This window comes from Tinamus guttatus, unplaced genomic scaffold (genome assembly GCF_059628265.1).
Source record: "Tinamus guttatus ecotype Peru unplaced genomic scaffold, ASM5962826v1 Tinamus_guttatus_pri_ptg000599l, whole genome shotgun sequence".
NCBI lineage: Eukaryota > Metazoa > Chordata > Aves > Tinamiformes > Tinamidae > Tinamus > Tinamus guttatus.
The window spans coordinates 2093292-2114889 of record NW_028289133.1 but is presented as its reverse complement, the minus strand read 5'-3'; the positions used below and the strand labels follow the sequence as shown (position 1 = coordinate 2114889).

Genomic DNA, 21598 nt, shown 5'->3' with positions numbered 1-21598 from the left:
AGGCTATGTCTTAAACTGCCCCTATGCTGAGGGGTGTGCTTTAGCATTCTTTTAAACAAAACTGGTGTGAAATCTATGGTGGGGCAACATGGGAGGCTTAAGTAGTACATTTATAACCCAGGCTTTTCTTGTCAAACAAGTGATTAAAGGTTTGATTCAAGAGCTAGAAGCTAGAAAGCTGAAACTGGCCATTCTATCCCTTAAAACATTTATTTTTACACTAACTTGTGTAATTTTTAACTTGGAGGACAAGGTTATGTTTAATGATATTTAATTATCTAACAAGGAAGAGATTTCAGCACATCACTGACTGCAAACACTGTTACCATCAGCAACATGCTCAGTACTTCCATGCAGTACAAATATATACCTTGCATACTGCAAAGTTCTCCTAGCTGTGTTCTCCCTCTTATGAGCAGAAAGATCATTAAAGCTCAAAGTGCTTGAGAAGGAAATGTATTCTTAAGCTTTTCTAACATGTCAAAGATAAAATTTTAACATAGACTGGAGTACTTTGTCATGGCTCTTGTTTTTGCACTTAATAAATACAATCATGTTCTTGCAATGAGTTGTATTTGTTTTTGCTATGGTTGTTAGATGAACAGTATGATTAAGTAGAGCTCTTTTCTATTCTCACACTCCTGTTTTGCAGCCAGTCTCACTCAGCAATTCTGCATGCTGTTTTAGAGCAAAAATATGGAACTACCCAGGGGGGCAGAGAGCCCCTTTCCATCTTCCATTCTGCACCCTGAGCCTCCTTGGGCTACACTGACTTCTTGCTGCTGGCACAGCTGAAGGCAGCTGCTCATCATCATCATTTGTTCACTACACATTGCAGCCTGCCTCTGATAAATGCCTTTTACAGGAGTGGACTGGAAAACTGAACAGGCTCAGAAGTGGGGATTTCAGGGAACCATATGGGGGGAAAGAATTAAAAGCAAGATGGGTTCCTCCCTCACTGAAGGGGCTGTTTGCAGTACCCAAGTGGGATGAAACAAGCACAGGGGTGACTTTTCCACAGAGTTTAGGGAAAGTTGGTGTTCCCCCTTTCTATGCAAGGCACTGAGCAGGCACCCAGGAAGAATGCTGGCCTTAATCAGGGCCTCTTGCTGTTATTATTCATCAATGGCCATTTAAATGGGGGGAGGGAAAAAGGAGCCCCAAAGCAAAGCTGCCTTTTAAAGGTATCAACAGTCTTTTGATTCAAATTTGAGCATCTGCAAAGTGGCTGTGGCCTAACTGGTAGCATATCTGCATTACAATTTTAAATTGATTATTTTGTAGAGCTGGCTCTTGTGGGATAGTGGGATAATGGCAAAGGATGCGGTTGTAACTATTTTGAAGGGTTGTGAACTTTTAGTCTTCATAACATCAAAGTTAATTTTATAAAAGCTCATATTTCAAAACTGAAGTAGCCAAAATACCAGCTCAATATCTGACCCATTACCTCAACATTTATCCCACAATGTCTGGCCTAGGTCATATACAGATCTTCATACTTTTCATCATTTGTCCCTTGTCCCCTGAGCTGTAGCTTGCAAGGCTTCTCTCCTAGCATTCCAGTAATGGTCACAGTAGCTTCATATTCAATGTTGCTCCTAAAATGCAAAGGGAAAAGATGGTTCAGTTACAGCTGGCCACAATTGTCTTTTTTAAGGATGAAACCGGATACTTGGTGGAGGGAAAAAAGAGCAACACAGAGGATATGCTAAAAGACTGCTAGTCTTCAACTCAGGTAAAGAGGTGGAGTTACTAACTTCATATTTCAAAGAACTGCAGCATCTTCCTAGCTGTGAAATTTAAAAAATAAATGAAACAAAATTTAGCATTCTCTTGGGGGTTAGCGTTATTTGGGAGCAGGTGCCTGCACGATCTTGATGCGACAGCCCCCCCACCCTGCAACAGTCAAGTTGGAAACCAAAACATTTATGTTTATCTCTTATCCTAATGGAATGATCAGCTGAATTCTGGTTTTAGCATAGAATCATAGAATGCCTAAGGTTGGAAGGGACCTCTCGAGGTCATCTAGTCCAACCCCCTGCACACGCAGGGTCACCTAGAGCACGTGGCACAGGACTGCGTCCAAGCGGGTTTGGAAGATCTCCAGAGAAGGAGACCACAACCTCTCTGGGCAGCCTGTTCCAGTGCTCTGGCACCCTCACTGGTAAGAAATTTTTCCTTAAGTTCCTGTGGAACTTTTGGTGTTTCAGTTTGTGGCCATTACCTCTAGATCTGTCGGTGGCCACCACTGAAAAGAGGCCGCCCCATCCTCCTCACTGCCTCCCTTGAGGTACTTCTAGACACTGCTCAGGTCCCCTCTCAGCCTTCTCTTCTCCAGGCTGAACAGGCCCAGCTCCCTCATCCTCTCCTCGTAGGGCAGATGTTCCAGGCCCCTGATCATCCTTGTGGCCCTGCGTTGGACTCTTTCCAGCAGCTCCACATCCCTCTTGTCCTGTGGAGCCCAGAACTGGACACAATACTCCAGATGTGGCCTCACCAGGGCTGAGTAGAGGGGCAGGATCACCTCCCTCGACCTGCTGGAGACGCTCTTCTTAATGCAGCCCAGGATCCCATTGGCCTTCTTGGCCACGAGGGCACACTGCTGCCTCATGGTCAACTTGTCCTCCACCATGACATCCAGGTCTTTCTCTGCAGAGCTGCTCTCCAGAAGGTCGGTCCCCAGCCTGTACTGGTGTCTGGGGTTATTCCTCCCCAGGTGCAGGACCTTGCACTTGGCCTTGTTGAATTGCATGAGGTTTTTCACCGCCCAGTTGTCCAGTCTGTCCAGGTCCCTCTGGATGGCAGCGCAGCCCTCTGGGGTATCGGCTACTCCTCCCAGTTTGGTATCATCAGCAAACTTGCTGAGGGAGCACTCTGTGCCTTCATCCAGGTCATTGATGAATAAATTGAACAGGACTGGACCGAGGACTGACACCTGGGGGACCCTGCTAGCTACAGGCCTCCAACTAGACTCTGCACCGCTGATCACCACAGTTTTGATATCTGAATATCAAAAAGCTTAGAGTGAGTGTGGATTTATTACTTCCAGTAAGCAGAGGCCTTATGACATACTCTGCCTAAGGCAACCTGCCCAGCACTCTAGAGACAATCTGCTGAAGCACCTCCCAGGCTCTACAAGGTGGCTTTTGTAAAGACCTGAGGAAAGAGCATTTTCTGCCAGGTAACTTTTAGTCTCCCTTCTAAAACAAAATCCCCCTAGGGGAAGACCACTGAAATAGGGAGGTGACTTATTAAAATAATTTCATATATTGCATATAATTATTTTACTAGCGCCGTGCTGTTCCTGAGCGCTGAGGTGATGGAAATTCATCATCTGGAGCTGAACCAAAGAGCTGGCTGCTACACAGCAACATCTTTGCTTTCTGGTAGTTTCTGGCATGCTGATTAATATAGCTGCTGTCAAACAAAAGAAAAGGCTTTGGGCAACGTGGAAGGTTTTGGGCTGGCAGGACTCTCTGGAGGTCTCTGGCCATAAGCCCTGCTCGACGCAGGCCAAAATCCAGCAGATTGCTCAAGGCCTCATCCCACTGAGACTTCCCTAGCTCCAGTGGCGGAGGTTTCACAACCTGTTCCAGGCTGCTAAAGTTACAACACCAGCCCTTATCACCTGCCGTTTGCTTTTGAACGCTGCAGCCTGTTGACAGGGAAGGTCCATCGACCTCCCCGTGGTGGAGTCACGTGCGTAAACTGGCCTAATTGGGTCAAAAGTTTCTGCTATGATAGGATGACATGCAGAGTGTCTCAGGCTTAAATAACCTCTTACTTACTTGGCTTTTTGGGGAGGTGGGAGGGAGGGGAATCTTGCTGGAGCTTTCCTCTGACCACCAGGGGAGTTGCTAATAAGGTCAAAGAAATTGTAAGTTTTAGGTCACTGCTGCCCTGCTAAACCTTGCCCTCTTCGGGCTTTTCTAGCACCTGCCTGCACACGTTATCTTTTGTTGTTGTGTAGAACAACTTTTGGACAAGAAGCTGCAGAAAATGGATTTTTGGGTGTGTGCTTTTTTTTTTTCTCCATGAACCATCACCATAGCTCCTCTAGTAAACATTGAACTGGTCTACTTTAAGCAAGGGGAGAACAGATTGCATCACTGCGCTGGAATGCTATTTTGCTTTATTTGCTTTATCAGCAGGTACTCTGAATGCATATATGGAATTAAAGGAATTCAACAAGTTATTCTAGGGAGAGGCCACGTAGCATCCACAAGCTTGAAAAGGACATAGCATAGTGCTTGTGTGTGAGATGAACAGATGTTTTTACTAGAATTTTGAACTATTCCAGGCACATTTCTCCCTCTGTCCTAATAAAGTGCTGGATGCATAATGGACTCAACGTTATTATCTGGCTCTGTACTGATTTTCAGGCCTGAGGTTTGCCTTTTCTCAAGGACATTATTCCAAAGAAGCCTCAAGGGGCTTTTACCAAGTGGTACCTGGCCATTGTGTCAAGCCAAGGTTGTGAGAGCTCCTTTTCAGCTGGATCAAGTCTACAGTCTGAAAATCGGGCTTATAATTCCAAAAGAAAACCCAGATGTGGGAATAGTGCAGGGAGTATGGTTAGATGGAAAAAAGCACCAACTTGTCAGCACAGGAGTGGGAATTGCTAGAAGTGAAAAACTGAGCACACCTTCTACATGGGCTTTCTGGGAATACAGCAGGATTTCAGCTCTCTTACTGTACCTTGCAGTGAAGCGGATCTGCAAAAGGTCCTTGGTGGGTAGGTCTCCTTCACGTGCCTCCAAAATGCCATTAGCAGGGGAGATACAAAATACCCCTGGGTCATTAAGCCTTTCCTGCTCATCTGCAGGGAAGAGGGCAAATATCAAAGGAAGAAGTGGAAGACCCCTTGTATAGTTTTATAGCTATATGTAAGAAAACAGTGCATCTCCTTGCTTGCCAACTCATAAATCAGGGAGCGATGCACTCTCACGAGCTGTTTTCTGTGCATGTGGGTAGTTTCTATTTTCATCCTTTAATCAAGGGGAGTGATCAATGGCCTCTATGGCAGAATAATAAGGTCCTGATCTGTTTTCCTTTGAAGTGCATCTGTTGTTAACCTCATTAGGCACCGACTACAGCTGAACTCCTGTGGTCTTGCTGCCTCTTGTTACCACCTCCTGGGACTGTATTATAAATGAGCAAAGCACATACACTGTGATGGCTGTGATTCAATCTTTTGGTTAAATCTGGTGTAACTGTTGAAATCAGCAGAGATACACACCAATTTAAAGAAAAATCACACAAGAGAGATCAGAAGGAGACCTACTATGTTGGAGTCAATGTCATTATATGACTACAAGCTGACTGAGTGCATGTGGTCTTACTAAATAATGAAACTACACAGCAAAGGAAATCAAATTTCAAAACTGGAATACCTAGCAAAGCGGTCCAGTAACTTCTGCAGCCACTCCTGTTACACAGGAAGACGTGTTCAGTCTTGGATCGTGCAACAAAGCAGGTCTCAAAATCCAGTGTGTCGCAAGAAAGCTCCAGCACGGGAACAGTGAGATAGGCAGTCACTGGGACCAACTGCAAAAGAGCAAGAAAGAAAAGGAAGAGAGGAAAAAAGATCTTGTTTTGTAGTGCATTACCAATATCTGCTACAACTGAATCTTTCTTGCCTTAAGCAATGAATCAAGACTGCTTCCGTCACAGCATACATTCTGTTTTCTTCTGTGACACTATCAATTCTCCCTTCTACAGCTTTGACTAAATTTAAGTTGTTGCTCATTTTACCATTTTGAGATAGGTTTTCAAATCAGACATAATGATCATCATGAACTAACACACAGCGAATATTCTGATTTATCACTTGGGTTTTCTATGGAGATGCAGACATTACAGCATCTTGTGATCCCTTGGGAGTATATATGGCCCAGTGTGAGTCATGGGGTTTGTGCCCAAGATGAAGTGGACTGTATCTTAGATATGGTGTTTGGGTCTTACAGATCAATCCTCAGAAATACCTGGGATAAAAGAAAAATACCTGGAGTGTACTGGAACTGCTGAAGATTGGAATTTTCGTTTATAGCTTTCCATGTGGAATAAATCAGTCTTAAAGTGTGTATGGGGGGCTGTGATCATACCACATATTCGGATGCTTTCAGGAACACTTGGGTACTGTGGGAGGCAGTGCTTGGTGACTCAGCCCCTGGCGTGTCCACTGAGACACGTCCATGTCTCAGAAGGATATTGAGAGTCACACTGTGATCGGGTGTGCTGCCCTTTTGTCAAGATGTGTCATCGGAGCCTCCATGCTCAGCAGTCACACAGAGCTCTTGCAGAAAGCATGAGCTGACTGGCCATAAGCTGGCCAGACTGCTGATACAAGACTGCTCCGTCAATCTGATGGCAACGTGCTCTCGTGGCCAAGAAGGCCAATGGGATCCTGGCTGCATCAGGAGGAGCGTTGCCAGCAGGTCAAGGAAAGGGATCCTGCCCCTCTGCTCAGCTCTGGTGAGGTCACACCTGGAGCACTGGGTGCAGTTCCGGGCTCCCCAGGACAAGAGAGACATGGGGCTTCTAGAGAGGGTCCAGCGTAGAGCCACAAAGATGATTAAGGGACTGGAGCATCTATCTTATGAGGAAAGACTAAGCGAGCTGGGCCTGTTTAGCCTGGAGAAGACTGAGAGGGGATTTTATCAATACATACAAATACCTGAGGGGTGAATGTAGGGAGGATGGGGCCAAAGTCTTCTCGACGGTGGCCAGTGACAGGACAAGGGGTAATGGGTACAAGTTGAAAACACAGGCAATTCCATCTCCATGTGAGGAAGAACTTCTTTCCTGTGGGGGTGCCAGAGCCCTGGCACAGGCTGCCCAGGGAGGCTGTGGAGTCTCCTGCTCTGGAGATCTTCAAACCCGCCTGGATGCCACCCTGTGTCCCGTGCTCTGGGTGTCCCTGCTGGAGCAGAAGGGTTGGACCAGGTGATCTCTAGAGGTTCCTTCCAAGCTCAACCATTCTGGGATTCTGTGATCTGCAAGTCACCTGTAGTTTAGTAGAAAGCCTTCTGTCTCCTTTTGCAAAATGGTGGCCATTCACAATGACTGCATGACACAATTTACAGGTGGCTGCCTTGCAGGGCTGAGCAAGTCTTAAGGCACATTCCTTTTGAGTCAAAGATGCTTCTAAAACATAACCCCCCTCAGTGTCTCGGTGTCGTATCTTACCTGCGTTGTGCGGTTACTGTATTCAATGACCAGATTTTGATCAAACTTCAGCTTCCTGTCTCCATTCTCAAACTGGAGCACTTGGAATCCAGGAAGCAGCTGGCTGGCTGGCAGGTGTTGATACGTGAGTAACTCCAGAGTCGTGTGAAATGACACTTTCACCTGTGGGAAGAGGAATTTGGATAATCCTTACACAGGAGCACACTGCGTGCAGGAAATCCAAAATAAATACTGCTCAAAGGCCCGTGCACACATTTCCCCATTGGAACCCAAAGGTGTTACACCAGGGACCAAAGTCCCACTGGAACACAGCATTTCAATGGACAGTCAGAGGAAATGGCTCTGTTTTATCTTTATGCCATACACAGAGATTAAGTGGAAAGGTGAACAGCCAAATGCTGAACCTCAGGAGAGAGACAGTCCATAGCAAGACAGAAATGCTAAAATCCGGACACTACAAATATATTCCCCAAACTGGCTTAAAAATACAAGTCTTCTTTCTTTCTGCATCGGAAATTAAGCCTTAAGTTAAAATGAACCCTGGAAAATGAGAAATATGCTTCAAAGATGTAGATCAGAGTTGGCCATTCTTTGCACAGTAGCTAGTTCTTGAATCCAAGCCTTTACTTCCTTCACTGTCATCATGTACACCCAAAATCAACCAGATTATTCTGTCTACATTCCTTGCACCTTATCTGTGCATCTGGAACAAGGGCATGCAGGCTTTGGAGACCTTACATTTATTCCAGCATATATTTAGCCATTGCTTTAGGGGAGCTCCAGAAACCACACAGGCTTTTGTGCAAGGGCCTGCAATAAGTCAGAGACAGCGAGAAAACCACAGCAGGACAATGGTGGGAAAATATTTTGTACCTGCAGGCAAAACTGCAGTAATTAGCATTTGCCAATATATCACCATTTCACTTGAAATGAGCAGATTTCTACCCTGGCTCTGTTTTCTCTCCAGCTCATCTGGCCCATGCTAACCACACCAATTACTAAACTCTCCATTCTGGCACAGGATTATTATTTTTGAGCCTACCAACATGTTTTGCTGCGGATGAAGTGCAAGCTGCAGTTGTTGCTCTTTTTCTTCCTTGCTGCTGTGGGATGTTTTGGTGCTCTTTTGGGGATCTGGGCTAGACAGGCTGAAGGGCGTAGACAGAAGCAGCCTGAAGTAGAGAGGAACCTTGGTGCAATTGATGAGTTTCAAACTCTGAGTCATTACCGAATCTGTCAAAACCTAGTGGAGAAATGATTCAAAAACTGGTCGGTTTAAACTCCCTTGAGATGTCTGCTCTTGTCTGTCTGGTCATTCAGCAGCATCAGGGAGACACTATTCCAAAGCAGTCCAATCTTTTCTACTTGTGTTTTTCAAAATCATTTCAGTAAAAACCCAAATTACAAACAATGCAATACAGTTAAAAATGCCCTCAACTGTCAAGGGTCCCAGAAACTGATCACACCATCCATTTTAAGTGACTCATTCTGGTATCAGACCTTTGTGTCCTGCAAATAAATGCTTATTTTTCTACTTAGTATTTCCTCTACAGAACCAAACTATGAAACAGCTATTCCCTGAACTGAGTTTCATTTATTTCTAGCTTGTGCCTGTAGTCCTCTAGTTTTAATTTCCTATATGTAATGTCAAAAACTGCACTATAAGGTCATTGGTGTTTAAAATATATTGGAAAGACCACATGCACACTGCTGCAAGTTCTCATGGTGGCACAGCAGCAGCAAAGAGCTGAATACATCAATGCATGAAGTACTTACTCCTAACAGAGGCTGAGCTGGTATAAGATCACTGGCCTTAGGGTAAAACACCATTCCTTCATCATGATCCATGTCTACTTTTAACCTGAAAACAAGGATCAGAGGTGGTCAGAACTCCTCTGAGGGCTGGTATGTTCTGGGAATGCAGGAGCTGTCACTGGGATGTACTTACACCGCGTGCCCAAGGAAAGCTTGCAGGTCTATTCGTAACGGTGGAGCTTCGTAGCCGTGCTTACGACGTGCTTTGTTGGGCACTGTCTGTGCAATCTGACAACGGAATGAAACAGAAATGGAGCATAAATGCTCGTAGCAAAACCCCAAACCCTAACTTTTAGCCTGAGAAGATGTTAGAAAGAAATTCTGCTTGCCAACACATGGCCTGTCTGCAAGACATGATGGCAACGTGCAAGAAGCAGCCACAGCTGAGCAGTGCTCTGCACGCCAAATGGCTGTGGTTAATACAGGAGCAGATGATGCTTCCTCTAGCTATTAGGGAAGTTGGGATTAAACATTTTATTACCATTCATTCGTCACATTTTGCACCTTTGTAATGACCCAAGTCAGAGAATCTCAGAGTGATGCCTAACACACTATTCACCCCTCACACTAGCCTGGGAGCTGCGCTTGCAGTTTTTGAAGAGGAAGTTTCCCAGTGGAGAAACACACTGTCCAAAGGCACACGGGAAGGTAGACACAGCGCCAGGAACAGGACTCAGCAGTCCCGAGTCTCAGGCCCATTGTTAACTCCTGCTATCAATAAAACCTGACGTTGTGACAGTGTTTCAAATCCTGGACCTTCAGCTGGGTCTGCTGCATGGGACTATGTAAGAATATGGTGACATTCCAACCCCCAAAGGCTTCCAGACCGAAAGGCAAATGCAACAGGTGAAAACCCCAGCTGAGGAAGGATGCACAGGGCAGCAGGAACAAGACTGTTTATATAGACTGGCTGGGTGCACAGCAGCCAGGACACGATGTTACAGAAAGGGGACGGGTCGTTTTGGAGTCCCCTTCAGCCTTGCTGTGAGCAGGTTACCTTGCTGTCGAGGCTCATGAACCCCAGCGCAAACGCGTCGCACTGCACTTGGCTGGCGCTCGCCGCGAGGACCCGCGGCGTGAAGCAGATGTGCACGGATGTGCTGCCACCTCCTGGAACCACCTGCAGCGAGGACACGGCTGCTCAGCAGCACCAGGAGCTGCTGGGGTTGCACAAGCACCCTCAGAGCTCGGCAGCTACAACTGACCGAGTTTCCCAAACAGCCCAAAGCTCCTGGGGATGGGCCGTGCCCAGACTTGCACTGAAATGACATGTGAAAACAAGCTTGATTTAATTATTTCGGTTGCAAATCGCTGGGTAACCACTCTTTAAGGGCCGCACAATTTATGTAGCGTCACAGACCAACTGCCCTGAAGAATACACACAGAATTTCGTGTGCATTTTAAAAAAGAATAATAATTAGCCTGCCAATTTATTCTCAATCTTTCTTCGTGCACAACAAGGTGGATTCTCCCAACTGACAGCACTCTGAGACAAAGTAAACATTTTCTGAAGACTCAGAAATGTGAGTTATGAGTATTTTACATTCAGGTTACTCGTCATGCAATTTTTTATTTATGTGAGATCAGGGACATAATCAAATGCACTGTTCAGCAAAATCTAGGCCAATCCAAAGCTTTCTCCTCTTGCCTCTGTTTCCCCTGTCCTACACAAAATCTACTAAATCTAAGCACAAGCAAAATGTGCAGCTTACTATTTGTCTTGGAGTTATGGAGAAGGGGTTATCCGCAGGAATCCCTTCATGAGGTCGCAAAAGCACAGAGATGATTTTTGTTGATGTAGGCTCTTCAGTGAGGATTTCCTCTTCTCTGATGTCTGTGTCTGAAGACTGCAGGGACAGAACAGCAGGAAAGGGTTAAAACTGTTACGCTATAAAGAAGCCTACAGTGAAGTCTACAGTGACCTGCTGCACTACTTCGTAGGTCAGTCAGTGTAATTCTTTCTGGCACAAAAACTGGATATGTGAATGTGTCCTGTTTGTAAGTTTTTTTCATGCAGGGTTTTGTTCTTCCCAAACTGTGCCTGAAATCCTTGGAAAATGTGCTCGCTTGAGTCCTGCTTAGCTGAGAGAAGCATTGAACTGAAAGATCTCTGGCCCATCATATAAACCAGCATTCTAGTGCAGTAGCAATATTACAAAGTAAAAGCTTTACAGAAAAGGTGTTAATGACATTATTCCTCAGATGGCACAGTTGTTCTGAGGGGAAACAGAGGGATAATGTCATTAATACCTTTTCTGTAAAACTTTTACTTTGTAATGGAAACATGCATACCCTGCATGACATATCCGCCCTGTCACTCCTAGCCTTGCAGGACAGTAAACTTATTAGTTTACTTATATTAAACTAAAATATTAGAGGAAGCTTCACACCTAAGAGATGTCACCACATCATAAGAGAACCAGTCTAGTTTGGCAGGGGGCTAAATTCCACCAGAACATCACCTGCAGTTTAATCTTTGCCAATTAGATTCTGCTGTCTGACCAGAGCAGACGTTGCCAACATGAGGAGTTTTAGTGAACTTAACCGTTTCAGTGTAAAAATGTTGCTAGTTTGTCAATGACCATTTAAAAATGTCAGGTACATTTTTAAATGAGCTTTTCTAACAACTGTAAAACATGGAGAAGCCAAAAGCTTCTAGCCCATTTTAGTAACTCATTGCTGATACTGATAGCCACCTGAACATGTATTAGTTTTTTTGACCATGAGAGCTGACATTCCTTTTAGCAACCAAATCTCAGTTACATGCTGTATTGCATGTTATTGTTTTCAGCCTTTCGTGCCAAGAAACCCATCATGTATCTCAGCAGCAATATAAAACACAGACTACTAATAGCTGACCTCATCTGTGGTTTGTGAAGCTGAAGAAGTGATTTCACAACGGACGGCGGGTTGGTCCAGCTTCCACGTGATTTCTGCCTCGGGATTGCTACCAACTGATGCACTCTCACTTTTACCTATGTCCTTAAGAGGAAAAGGGTCTCCAAAGATCACCAAGAGGTCTATCAGCTTTTCATCGTCTTTCTCTTGATTGTAAATTTCCCAGTCCATGCGAATGTCTAATCCAAAAGGAGAAAGGACAATTAATTCTGGTCACTCATAAGGCTCGTATCTTCGCTGTGACTGCAGAATCAGAAGATCCCATCAAGAATTTGCTGTCCAGCAACTAGGTTTATCTCAGAATACATCTTAAGCTTTGATATGTTTGCTGGTTCCCTGAGGACCAGCATGTGTGTTATATCATTATTACAGCTTGGCAAAGCTCTAGGCCCCAAACTGTACTTTTATTAATATTAAAATAAATTATGAGTATTCTCTTAGTCAAGCAAACATGTTTTGTGGCATAATCTGACCCTTGCTCTGAAGAGCTTAAAATCTAACTCAGAGATAAAAAGACTAAAAAGAGAAAAGACAAATGATACCACTAAGAAACAGATATCTGCTTGACAGGGTTGGCGCTTTAAGAGTTTTACAGAATAGGATGGGAAACTCTGAATGTCCATTAATAGAGAATGAAAACCCAGATACTCAGGACAGGGTGTGCTGCTGTTTCACTGTAGCATTGACATCAAGTCAGTGATACCCTGCCACCACCCTGTGGCTGGAGCTTTGCTGCTGCAGAAACAAGCTAATATGCATGACAATAATGCCAGGCCTTAATGATAAAGACAGATAAAGGCCTGACAGCATCTGCTATTGTTCTGTACCAGCTAAACTAGAAAGCAGCTGAGATACTTTCCTTTGTATTATTATTGTCTTTACAAGAACCATCTGATTAAGAAACAAGAAGGTCACTCAATTAACATGTTAATGGGCTGCTGTGTTTTAATTATGGGAATTAGTGCAATGCAAGTGTCAATGTTTGCTGTCCAAAATCCATCTTACCAAAGGGAGTGGGGTTGTTGAGCCGGACATTGCGGGTGACAGGATCCCCTCCAGAGACCTGAGTGCCAAACCTGAGGAGGGGAACTTCACTGTTAGTAGGTGCAGAAAATAAGTGAGTTTTTTTATTTTCATTAAGAGTTAGTTTAATAGTGGAAAAATATTTGGCTGCACTGGTAAGGTATGGCTAATATTTGGAAGCACAGTGTTATTTTATGTAATCAGACTCTCTTCCAATTTTGTTAGCTGTCTCAGATGTTTCGGGGTGTATGTGTGAGGTTGGCTTTCATGAAAGACTCTGGTAGAAGCAGCAAATGGCTGTATTGTGCAACCCAATCATAGAATCATAGAATCATAGAATGCTTAGGGTTGGAAGGGACCTCTAGAGATCATCTAGTCCAACCCCCCTGCATACGCAGGGACACCTAAAGCACGTGGCACAGGACTGCATCCAAGCGGGTTTTGAAGATCTCCAGAGAAGGAGACTCCACAACCTCTCTGGGCAGCCTGTTCCAATGCTCTGTCACCCTCACTGTTAAGAAATTTTTCCTTAAGTTCCTATGGAATTTTTGATGTTTCAGTTTCCGGCCATTTCCTCTAGTCCTATCAGTGGCCACCACTGAAAAGAGACCATCCCCGTCCTCTGCACTCCCTCCCTTGAGGTATTTATATACACTGATTAGATCCCCTCTCAGCCTTCTCTTCTCCAGGCTGAACAGGCCCAGCTCTCTCAGTCTTTCCTCATAGGGCAGATGTTCCAGGCCCCTGATCATCCTTGTAGCCCTGCGCTGGACTCTCTCCAGCAGCTCCACATCCCTCTTGTACTGTGGAGCCCAGAACTGGACACAGTACTCCAGATGCGGCCTCACCAGGGCTGAGTAGAGGGGCAGGATCACCTCCCTCGACCTGCTAGAGATGCTCTTCTTAATGCAGCCCAGGATCCCATTGGCCTTCTTGGCCACGAGGGCACACTGCTGCCTCATGGTCAACTTGTCGTCCACCATGACACCCAGGTCCCTCTCTGCAGAGCTGCTCTCCAGAAGGTCGGTCCCCAGCCTGTACTGGTGTCTGGGGTTATTCCTCCCCAGGTGCAGGACCTTGCACTTGGCCTTGTTGAATTGCATGAGGTTTTTCACCGCCCAGTTGTCCAGTCTGTCCAGGTCCCTCTGGATGGCAGCACAGCCCTCTGGGGTATCGGCTACTCCTCCCAGTTTGGTATCATCAGCAAACTTGCTGAGGGAGCACTCTGTGCCTTCATCCAGGTCATTGATGAATAAATTGAACAGGACTGGACCAAGGACTGACCCCTGGGGGACCCCACTAGCCACAGGCCTCCAACTAGACTCTGCACCGCTGACCACCACTCTCTGGGCCCTGCCATCCAGCCAGTTCCTAATCCATCTCACTGTCCACTCATCTATCCCACACTTCCGGAGCTTGCCCAGGAGGATGTTGTGAGGGACGGTGTCAAAAGCCTTGGTGAAGTCGAGATAGACGACATCCACCGCTCTCCCCTCGTCTATCCAGCCGGTCATTTCATCATAGAAGGCTATCAGGTTAGTCAGGCAAGATTTTCCCTTGGTGAATCCATGCTGACTACTCTTGAGCACCTTCTTGTCCTCCATGTGCTTGGAGACAACGGCCAGTATGAGCCGTTCCATCACTTTTCCGGGGACGGAGGTGAGGCTGACTGGCCTGTAGTTGCCTGGGTCCTCCTTCTTGCCTTTTTTGAAGACTGGCGTGACATTGGCCTTCTTCCAGTCTTCCGGCACCTCCCCCGTTCTCCAGGATCTTTCAAAGATGATGGAGAGCGGCTTAGCTATGGCATCTGCCAGCTCCCGCAGCACTCTGGGGTGCATCCCATCAGGGCCCATGGATTTGTGGGTATCGAGGTTCCTTAGGTGCTCTCTGACCCAATCTTCCTCTACCCAGGGCAAGTCTTCCTCTCCACCAGCTTCTTCTCTTGCCTCTAGGGCCTGGGGCTCTAAAGGGCTGCCCTTGGTAAACACCGAAGCAAAGAAGGCATTGAGCAACTCTGCTTTTTCTGTGTTATTTGTAACCAAGGTGCCCATCCCGTCCTCCAGCGGACCCACGTTTTCCCTGATCTTCCTTTTGCTGTTAATGTATTTGAAGAATTTTTTTTTGTTATTTTTAACGTCCCTTGCCAGCTTGCCTTCCAGACGTGCCTTAGCTTTCCTTGTCGCATCTCTGCACTCCCTGACTACGTTCCTGTATTTCTCCCAGGGGGCCTGTCCTTTTTTCCACATTCTGTATACCGCTGCCTTCTGCTTGAGCATTGCCACAAGCTCCCGGCTCATCCACGCAGGTCGCCTGCCCCCTCTGCCTCCCTTCCTACACACAGGGATGCACTGTTGCTGGACGTGGAGAAAGTGCCGCTTGAAAACTAACCAGCTCTCTTGGGCCCCCCTGCCTTCTAGAGCACTAGCCCATGGGATTCTACCGAGGAGGTCTCTGAAGAGGCTAAAGTTGGCCCTCCTGAAGTCCATCGTCGCAAGGCTACTTACAGCCCTTCCTCCTCCTCGTTGAATCCTGAACTCCACCAACTCATGGTCACTGCAGCCGAGGCTACCCCCCACCTTCACATGTCCTACTAGGCCCTCCCTATTTGATAGCACGAGGTCCAGTAGCCCACCTCTCCTCGTCGGCTCCTCCACAACCTGCGTCAAAAAGTTATCGTCGACGCTCTGCAGGAACCTCCAGGACTGCTTATGCCTGGCTGTGTTGTCCTCCCAGTTGATGTCGGGGTAGTTGAAGTCCCCCATGAGAACCAGGGCCTGTGACCGTGAGGCAACATCCAGCTGCCTATAGAAGGCCTCATCAACCTCCTCGTCTTGGTCAGGTGGCCGGTAGCAGACACCCACCACAGTGTCTCCCACATTAGCCTGCCCTCTAATCCTTACCCACAAGCTCTCAACTCGCTCATCCTCGACTCCCAGGTTGAGCTCCATGCATTCCAGTTGCTCTCTCACATAAAGAGCAACTCCACCACCTCGCCTTCCCAGCCTGTCCTTCCTAAAGAGCACATAGCCTTCCATGGCAGCGCTCCAGTCGTGCGAGCTATCCCACCACGTCTCTGTGATTCCGATGAGATCATGACGCTGGGACCGCACACAGATCTCCAGTTCATCCTGCTTATTCCCCATGCTTCGCGCATTGGTATACAGGCATTTCAGGGAAGCAACAGAGGCCACAGGTTTCCCAGGAGGGGTGAAAGAGGACCCTCTGTGATCATTTCCTATCCTCACTTCCCCACTACCATACTCCCGCTGGACGCCATCTGACCTGGGCTGTGCGGTACTGCTTGCCGCATCAGTGTGCCACTCCCCTTCCCCCTTCTTGCCTAGTTTAAAGCCCTCCTAACCAGGTTGGCCAGCCTTTTTGCAAAGAGACGTGTGCCCCTCTTGCTAAGATGAGTACCATCGTTCCCCACTAGCTGTTGGTCATCAAACAGAGACCCATGGTCGTAGAAGCCGTAACCCTGTTGCCAGGTCCAGCGGCGCAGCCAGTTGTTAAGCTGCCATATTCGCCTTCTCCTCCTTGAGTCCATTCCCCTCGTTGGCAGAATGGAGGAGAACACCACCTGGGCACCTGTACCTTTGATGGCCATCCCTAGGGCTCTGAAGTCTTGCTTGACGTCCCTCATTTTCCCCATGGCATCATTAGCACCCACATGAATCAATAGTAGAGGATAATAGTCTGACTCCTGAACAATTCTTGGGAGCCTTTCTGTGATATCCTTTATTTTGGCCCCAGGTAAGCAGCAGACCTCTCTGGATGAGGGGTCCGGTCTACATATCGGTGCCTCCGTGCCCTGCAGCGTGGAGTCACCCACGACGATCACCCGCCGCTTCTTCCGAGTGCTCCTTTTCACTTTAGGGGGAGCAGCCTTGCTGCATGGAACCCAAGTCACAGAGATTTCCAGGGGCATAAAGGTTTTAATGGTAGATGATAATCCCCTTTTTCCATGTGCTGACCCTCTTGCCACATTGTGCCATTCAACTCCAATTCCTCCAAACACAGCGATATGACAGTTGTGCAGCAGCTGGTTATACATGTCGGGCCCCAGTCCTCATCATATACCAGCTCTTATCCAGATGTGGAGATGCAGCTCACTGCAGGGAAGGGTTTCAACCTCCCCCTGTCCCCATTCAGCTTGGGGATGTATTTCAGCCCCACACAAATGGGCAGGGAAAACTGTCCTGGGGATGCTAGGAAGGACTGCCACCATTTACTCATTTCCATGCCCATAAAATTGGAATAGAAACTCCTCCCATTTACAAGACTAGAAGAAAGATTGCAGATACTTTTCTAATCATACTGGGAGAGGCAAGAATATTGTTGTTACAGATGCAGATACTGTACTGTGACAGTCACTTGGCTGTCCTTCCCATTGCACCACAAAAAGATGGGCACAGATGTATATGTTGGCCATAGCCCAGTGGTATTTAACTGTCGCACTTCTCAGTATTTCGGACTATACCTGATTATGGGCTGGTCTGTTTGTGGTCCTGTCATCTGCAGGAAAATTGGACAGCCTTTCACAGTCATTTGTAAAGGAATTAATGTAGGCTGCAAGTCTCCCACCTATTAAAAATGAATGTTTACTATTAGAATCAAAACAAAGCTTTGGTAGCCGGGTTACAAAATTATGTCTTGAAACCCAATTGGATTTTGAAATACTTTGACTGATTTCTCTTGAAAGCACATAACTTATTAAAAGCTTTTCTCTGCAGGAGAATGCAATACCTCATTCACTAATCTGTGTCCCTTGGGCCATTCCATACAACACAGTATATTGTACTGGTAAAGCAGAGCAGTGCACTGGCTGGTTACCAAACAGATTTTATACATCAAAACTGTTCCAGTCATTTTAAAGAAGCACAAAAACAAAATAAAAACTTCCAAGAAAGAAAAATGTTACCCCGAAGCTAAAACATGCACTGTAATTGCAAGCAATTGTTACATATGTTGGAGGTCTGGAAATTTCTACCCTGAATTTCAGCTGAAATCCTGACAAACTGAAAATGCCTTTGCAAGGAGATTGCAAGGAAAGAAATTTGTGAAATGTAATTGGTGCCAAGCCTGCCACAGCAATACTTCACCTAAACCCAGAGCCCCACCTACCTTGCAGACTAGCTCATCACGGTACTCGCCCCACATGTTGTTATAAGCTGTTATTTCTATGATTAGCTGCTGGAAGGCTTCCAGAGTTCCTGTGGAAGGTTGTATATGGAAAGCTACTCCCTTCCCATGAGACAGCACTGCTGCTGCAAACGCTGAAGAAGCACAATAAGAAGCATTCAATAAAGTTCTAGGAAATGGAACGACGTTAGTCTTTCAACAAAAATGCAGTACCAGATCTTCAGCTGGTGTTCATCAGCCTAGCCCCACTGGCTTCAGTGACACTGGGATCATTTACACAGCCCATGCTGATAAATCACTTTTGCTCCACTTTCCTTCTGCAGTGGGTCCTAACCTGTTTTTTACATGGTTTAGTTCTTACAGAGATTATTTCATAGATGACTCCCTTCCAACAGCCTGAGCCAGCAATCTCTGGGACATGCAAGGCAGTAATTGGTTACATGAAAACACACCCCTCAGTTTGAGAAAAATAAGCTGGGATTTGTCTAACTGGTTATCTTCCTATTAGCAGCTGCATTTTTACATCTGTGTGCTCTTTATTACAAAGAATGAGTTACAAGGAACAAAGTTTTTCCACACACGGAGTCATCTCACCTTCCAAACCAATAAGTTTGCACGGAATCTGTCAGACCAGATTTTTTTTTTTTTTTCCCCAAATTTTAAAGACTAATTCAACAGCTGAAAAAGCTCTGTGCTCATAACAGACACCAAACACTACGACAAGCTGCCAGTATGTACAAGGCTTATTTTGGATACGGAAGACAGATCCACACTATATTGCACTTCGCCATGACTACCCTTCCCCTGAGATCCCAGATGGCTCCAGACATTATTATTTTTAATACAAGGTACCTGAAGTGATGGGTGAGCTGTGCTGCAGCTTTTCAGTGATGAGGGTATACAAAAGGGTTTGAGGGAGCAAAACCTGCTGCAGTAGCATTTGTGGAATGAGCAGGAAGGAGAGCGCCAAATCTTATGGAGTCTTGTCCCTACTTTGCTGGGAATGTAGTCCTTGGGGTGAACTATCACCAGAACAACCCATCTTGATTTCAGATGGTTGGTTTATTACAAAGTTTAGTTTAGGATTGGCCTAATGTTTATGTCATGTGGATATTCATACTCAAGAGTAACCTGGGACATCCAGTTACTTGGCAGTGTAGACTTAACCAGATACTCCAAGAATGAAGTGTACCTAACTGGCATGTTTAGTGCTGAATATGTTAGTTGGCATTTGCCTTCTCTTCAGTGAGGGAGAAACAGTGATTCCCATACCTGACTGTGCTCTTTTGGCTGCATGTCTTGTGATGGGCCCTCTCCTTTTCACCAGGTACCCTGGAGAGCTTGAAAAAAAAAATAAATAAAAATAAATAAATAAAGATCTGTATGACAAATCTATAATATGAGCAGATGTCTGCTGAAATGATAGCCAGCTCTGCCTGACTCCTACATCAGTTGCCATTATGGCTTAGAGAGGGACAATTTAGAAAGTATTTCTTGGAAGTAACATCCCTAAGAGTGAATCTATTAAAGCTGTACAGCTCATTTTACAGTCCAGCACAACAGAGTTCATGTCCACAGGCACACATAGTCTTTTGCTATTTACATCACCTAAATCTTCTCTCCTGTCATTGCCAGCTACCCATTTCTGCAGGAAATCTCACAAGCAAGTTTCATTATCACACTCACCGGAGCTTTGCAATAAATTGGTTCTTGTGGCAGAGACAATAGCACTGTACCCTGATTTCAATTTTAAATCAGATGTGCATTAGTATTTGAAACATTCTGTAGAAAGCCAAGACTTACTGGCAGAGCCCTTGTTCTGGAGTAAGTGAATAGCCAGTAAAATACTCGGCTTCTAGTTTGAAAGGAGCACTGATTCCAGTGTGATTGGTAAGAATTAACTGACGCTTCACTATGTCTTTAAAAGCAACTTCAGATCCAAAGTCCAAAAGAAGATCACATGGGCTCTGTAGCATTTGTTTTTCCTCACTGTCAAAAGAAATTACATCAGTATTAAAACATTTTCTTATGCTATACATTTGCAAGTGTGCAATATGCAATGTGTTGATGGATGACCACTGTAAAAGGACTTTGCCACCTGAGATTGTCATCATCATTCACTGCTTTATGTTTTATCATTTCTGCCTTGGAAGGATTTGTTTAAGGTAGAAATTTAATACTGTATAGCAGGCTTACCTACAAATAAGGAATCGTTTTTACTTATATAAAAAAAATGTATAAAGATGAAGCATATTCTAAAATGCTACCTCAAAAAATTTCAAAGTATATTCATTTTTCTTTGCAACAAGAATTAATGGTGCAAAACATATGATCTCGGGTATAATTCTGTTGTTCAAAACACACATCTATAAGTTCGATGTATCATTTTTTGATATTACAAAGAATAGTTGTTCCTCACAAACATTGGACAGGCAGCAGAGGCTTCTCACTGTTCTTAGCAGGGAGAAACTAATTTTCCTGCTCTCTATATAGAGAAGAATCACAGCTACTGTCAGGTCATGAGTGCCAGGATCACACAGAAGACTACATACAGCACATGAACAGGAATTTCACTGAAGTGCAATTAATTTTAGGCTACTTTACAACTTATTAATGAATTTTGCTGCCTATGCACAGCAGGAGGAGGAATAAAGTCCACACAGACAACACTGTGCTTATTGTTTTTCCTCCAGTCTCTATTTGCTTTGTGATTTTTTTAATTTAATCTAGAAGCCTAAGGCAGAGAAAGATGTGCTTAAGCTTCACACAGTGAAGCACATGCAAAAACATGTACTGCCCTTAAAAATGGAAAAAAATATTTTGGACATAAAATTAGGGTGTGTTGCTGTAATCTTCTTTAAGATATGGTTGTTTTCCCCACTTCATGAAATGACAGCACTAAGACCTTGCAAAGGGATATGTATATAGAAAAGTTCAAGGTCTTTGGGCTGTCATGAAAATTCTATTTTGTTTTCCTTCAAACACTGTCATTGGTATGAAGCTGTATTGTACCTAGCTGCTATAGAAGTAGAGAGGTGAATTTACCAAATGTTAGTCTCCCAGTGGCATTCTTTAAGTGCTTTTTTCTGCAATTGAACATCTTTCTATAAGCAATTACTCTACAGATACAGTACTGCTTTGCCTCTACTGAAACCGTTGATTTTAATAATGTCTTCATTTACCTGGCAGCTCCATTTTCACCAGGAATGGAGTAGCTGACATGCAGTCCTCTCACCTCTCCAGAAATGCTCAGGAAGAGGGGTTCAGTCATGTCTTCTATGCTACAGGGAAGGGCAAGGTCTTTCAACTCACCCTGATAGGAAAAGAATTGTATTTCCTTATGATTGGAGCAAGGCCCACAGAAGATAGACAATCTCATTTTGAAGTAAATTTCAAAAACACATACAAATCTTACTGGATTAAAAAGAGGACCACAGCAAAAACTTAAAGAGTTTTACTGAATTGCTTTAAATGAATTTTCTGGCAGCATCAGATTTTCTTAGATGCAGATAAAAAGTTAAATTTGTAGATA

General features: G+C 45.1%; 1 protein-coding gene across 1 annotated transcript in view; it reads right to left on the bottom strand.

Annotated features, from left to right (window-relative positions):
* Positions 1–1474: 1474 nt before the first annotated feature.
* The window catches only part of DLEC1 (DLEC1 cilia and flagella associated protein), a 41547-nt gene continuing 21423 nt past the window's right edge, over positions 1475–21598 (bottom strand). The window contains exons 23-38 of the mRNA XM_010225851.2: positions 21249–21379; positions 19870–20055; positions 19339–19406; positions 18049–18200; positions 17405–17508; positions 12907–12977; positions 11863–12080; positions 10716–10850; positions 10001–10123; positions 9137–9231; positions 8965–9049; positions 8231–8431; positions 7189–7350; positions 5394–5547; positions 4699–4819; positions 1475–1598 (exon numbers count right to left, since the gene is read on the bottom strand). Coding sequence (XP_010224153.2) covers positions 1475–1598; positions 4699–4819; positions 5394–5547; positions 7189–7350; positions 8231–8431; positions 8965–9049; positions 9137–9231; positions 10001–10123; positions 10716–10850; positions 11863–12080; positions 12907–12977; positions 17405–17508; positions 18049–18200; positions 19339–19406; positions 19870–20055; positions 21249–21379 — 2130 coding nt within the window. The remainder of the gene's footprint in view (positions 1599–4698; positions 4820–5393; positions 5548–7188; positions 7351–8230; positions 8432–8964; positions 9050–9136; positions 9232–10000; positions 10124–10715; positions 10851–11862; positions 12081–12906; positions 12978–17404; positions 17509–18048; positions 18201–19338; positions 19407–19869; positions 20056–21248; positions 21380–21598) is intronic.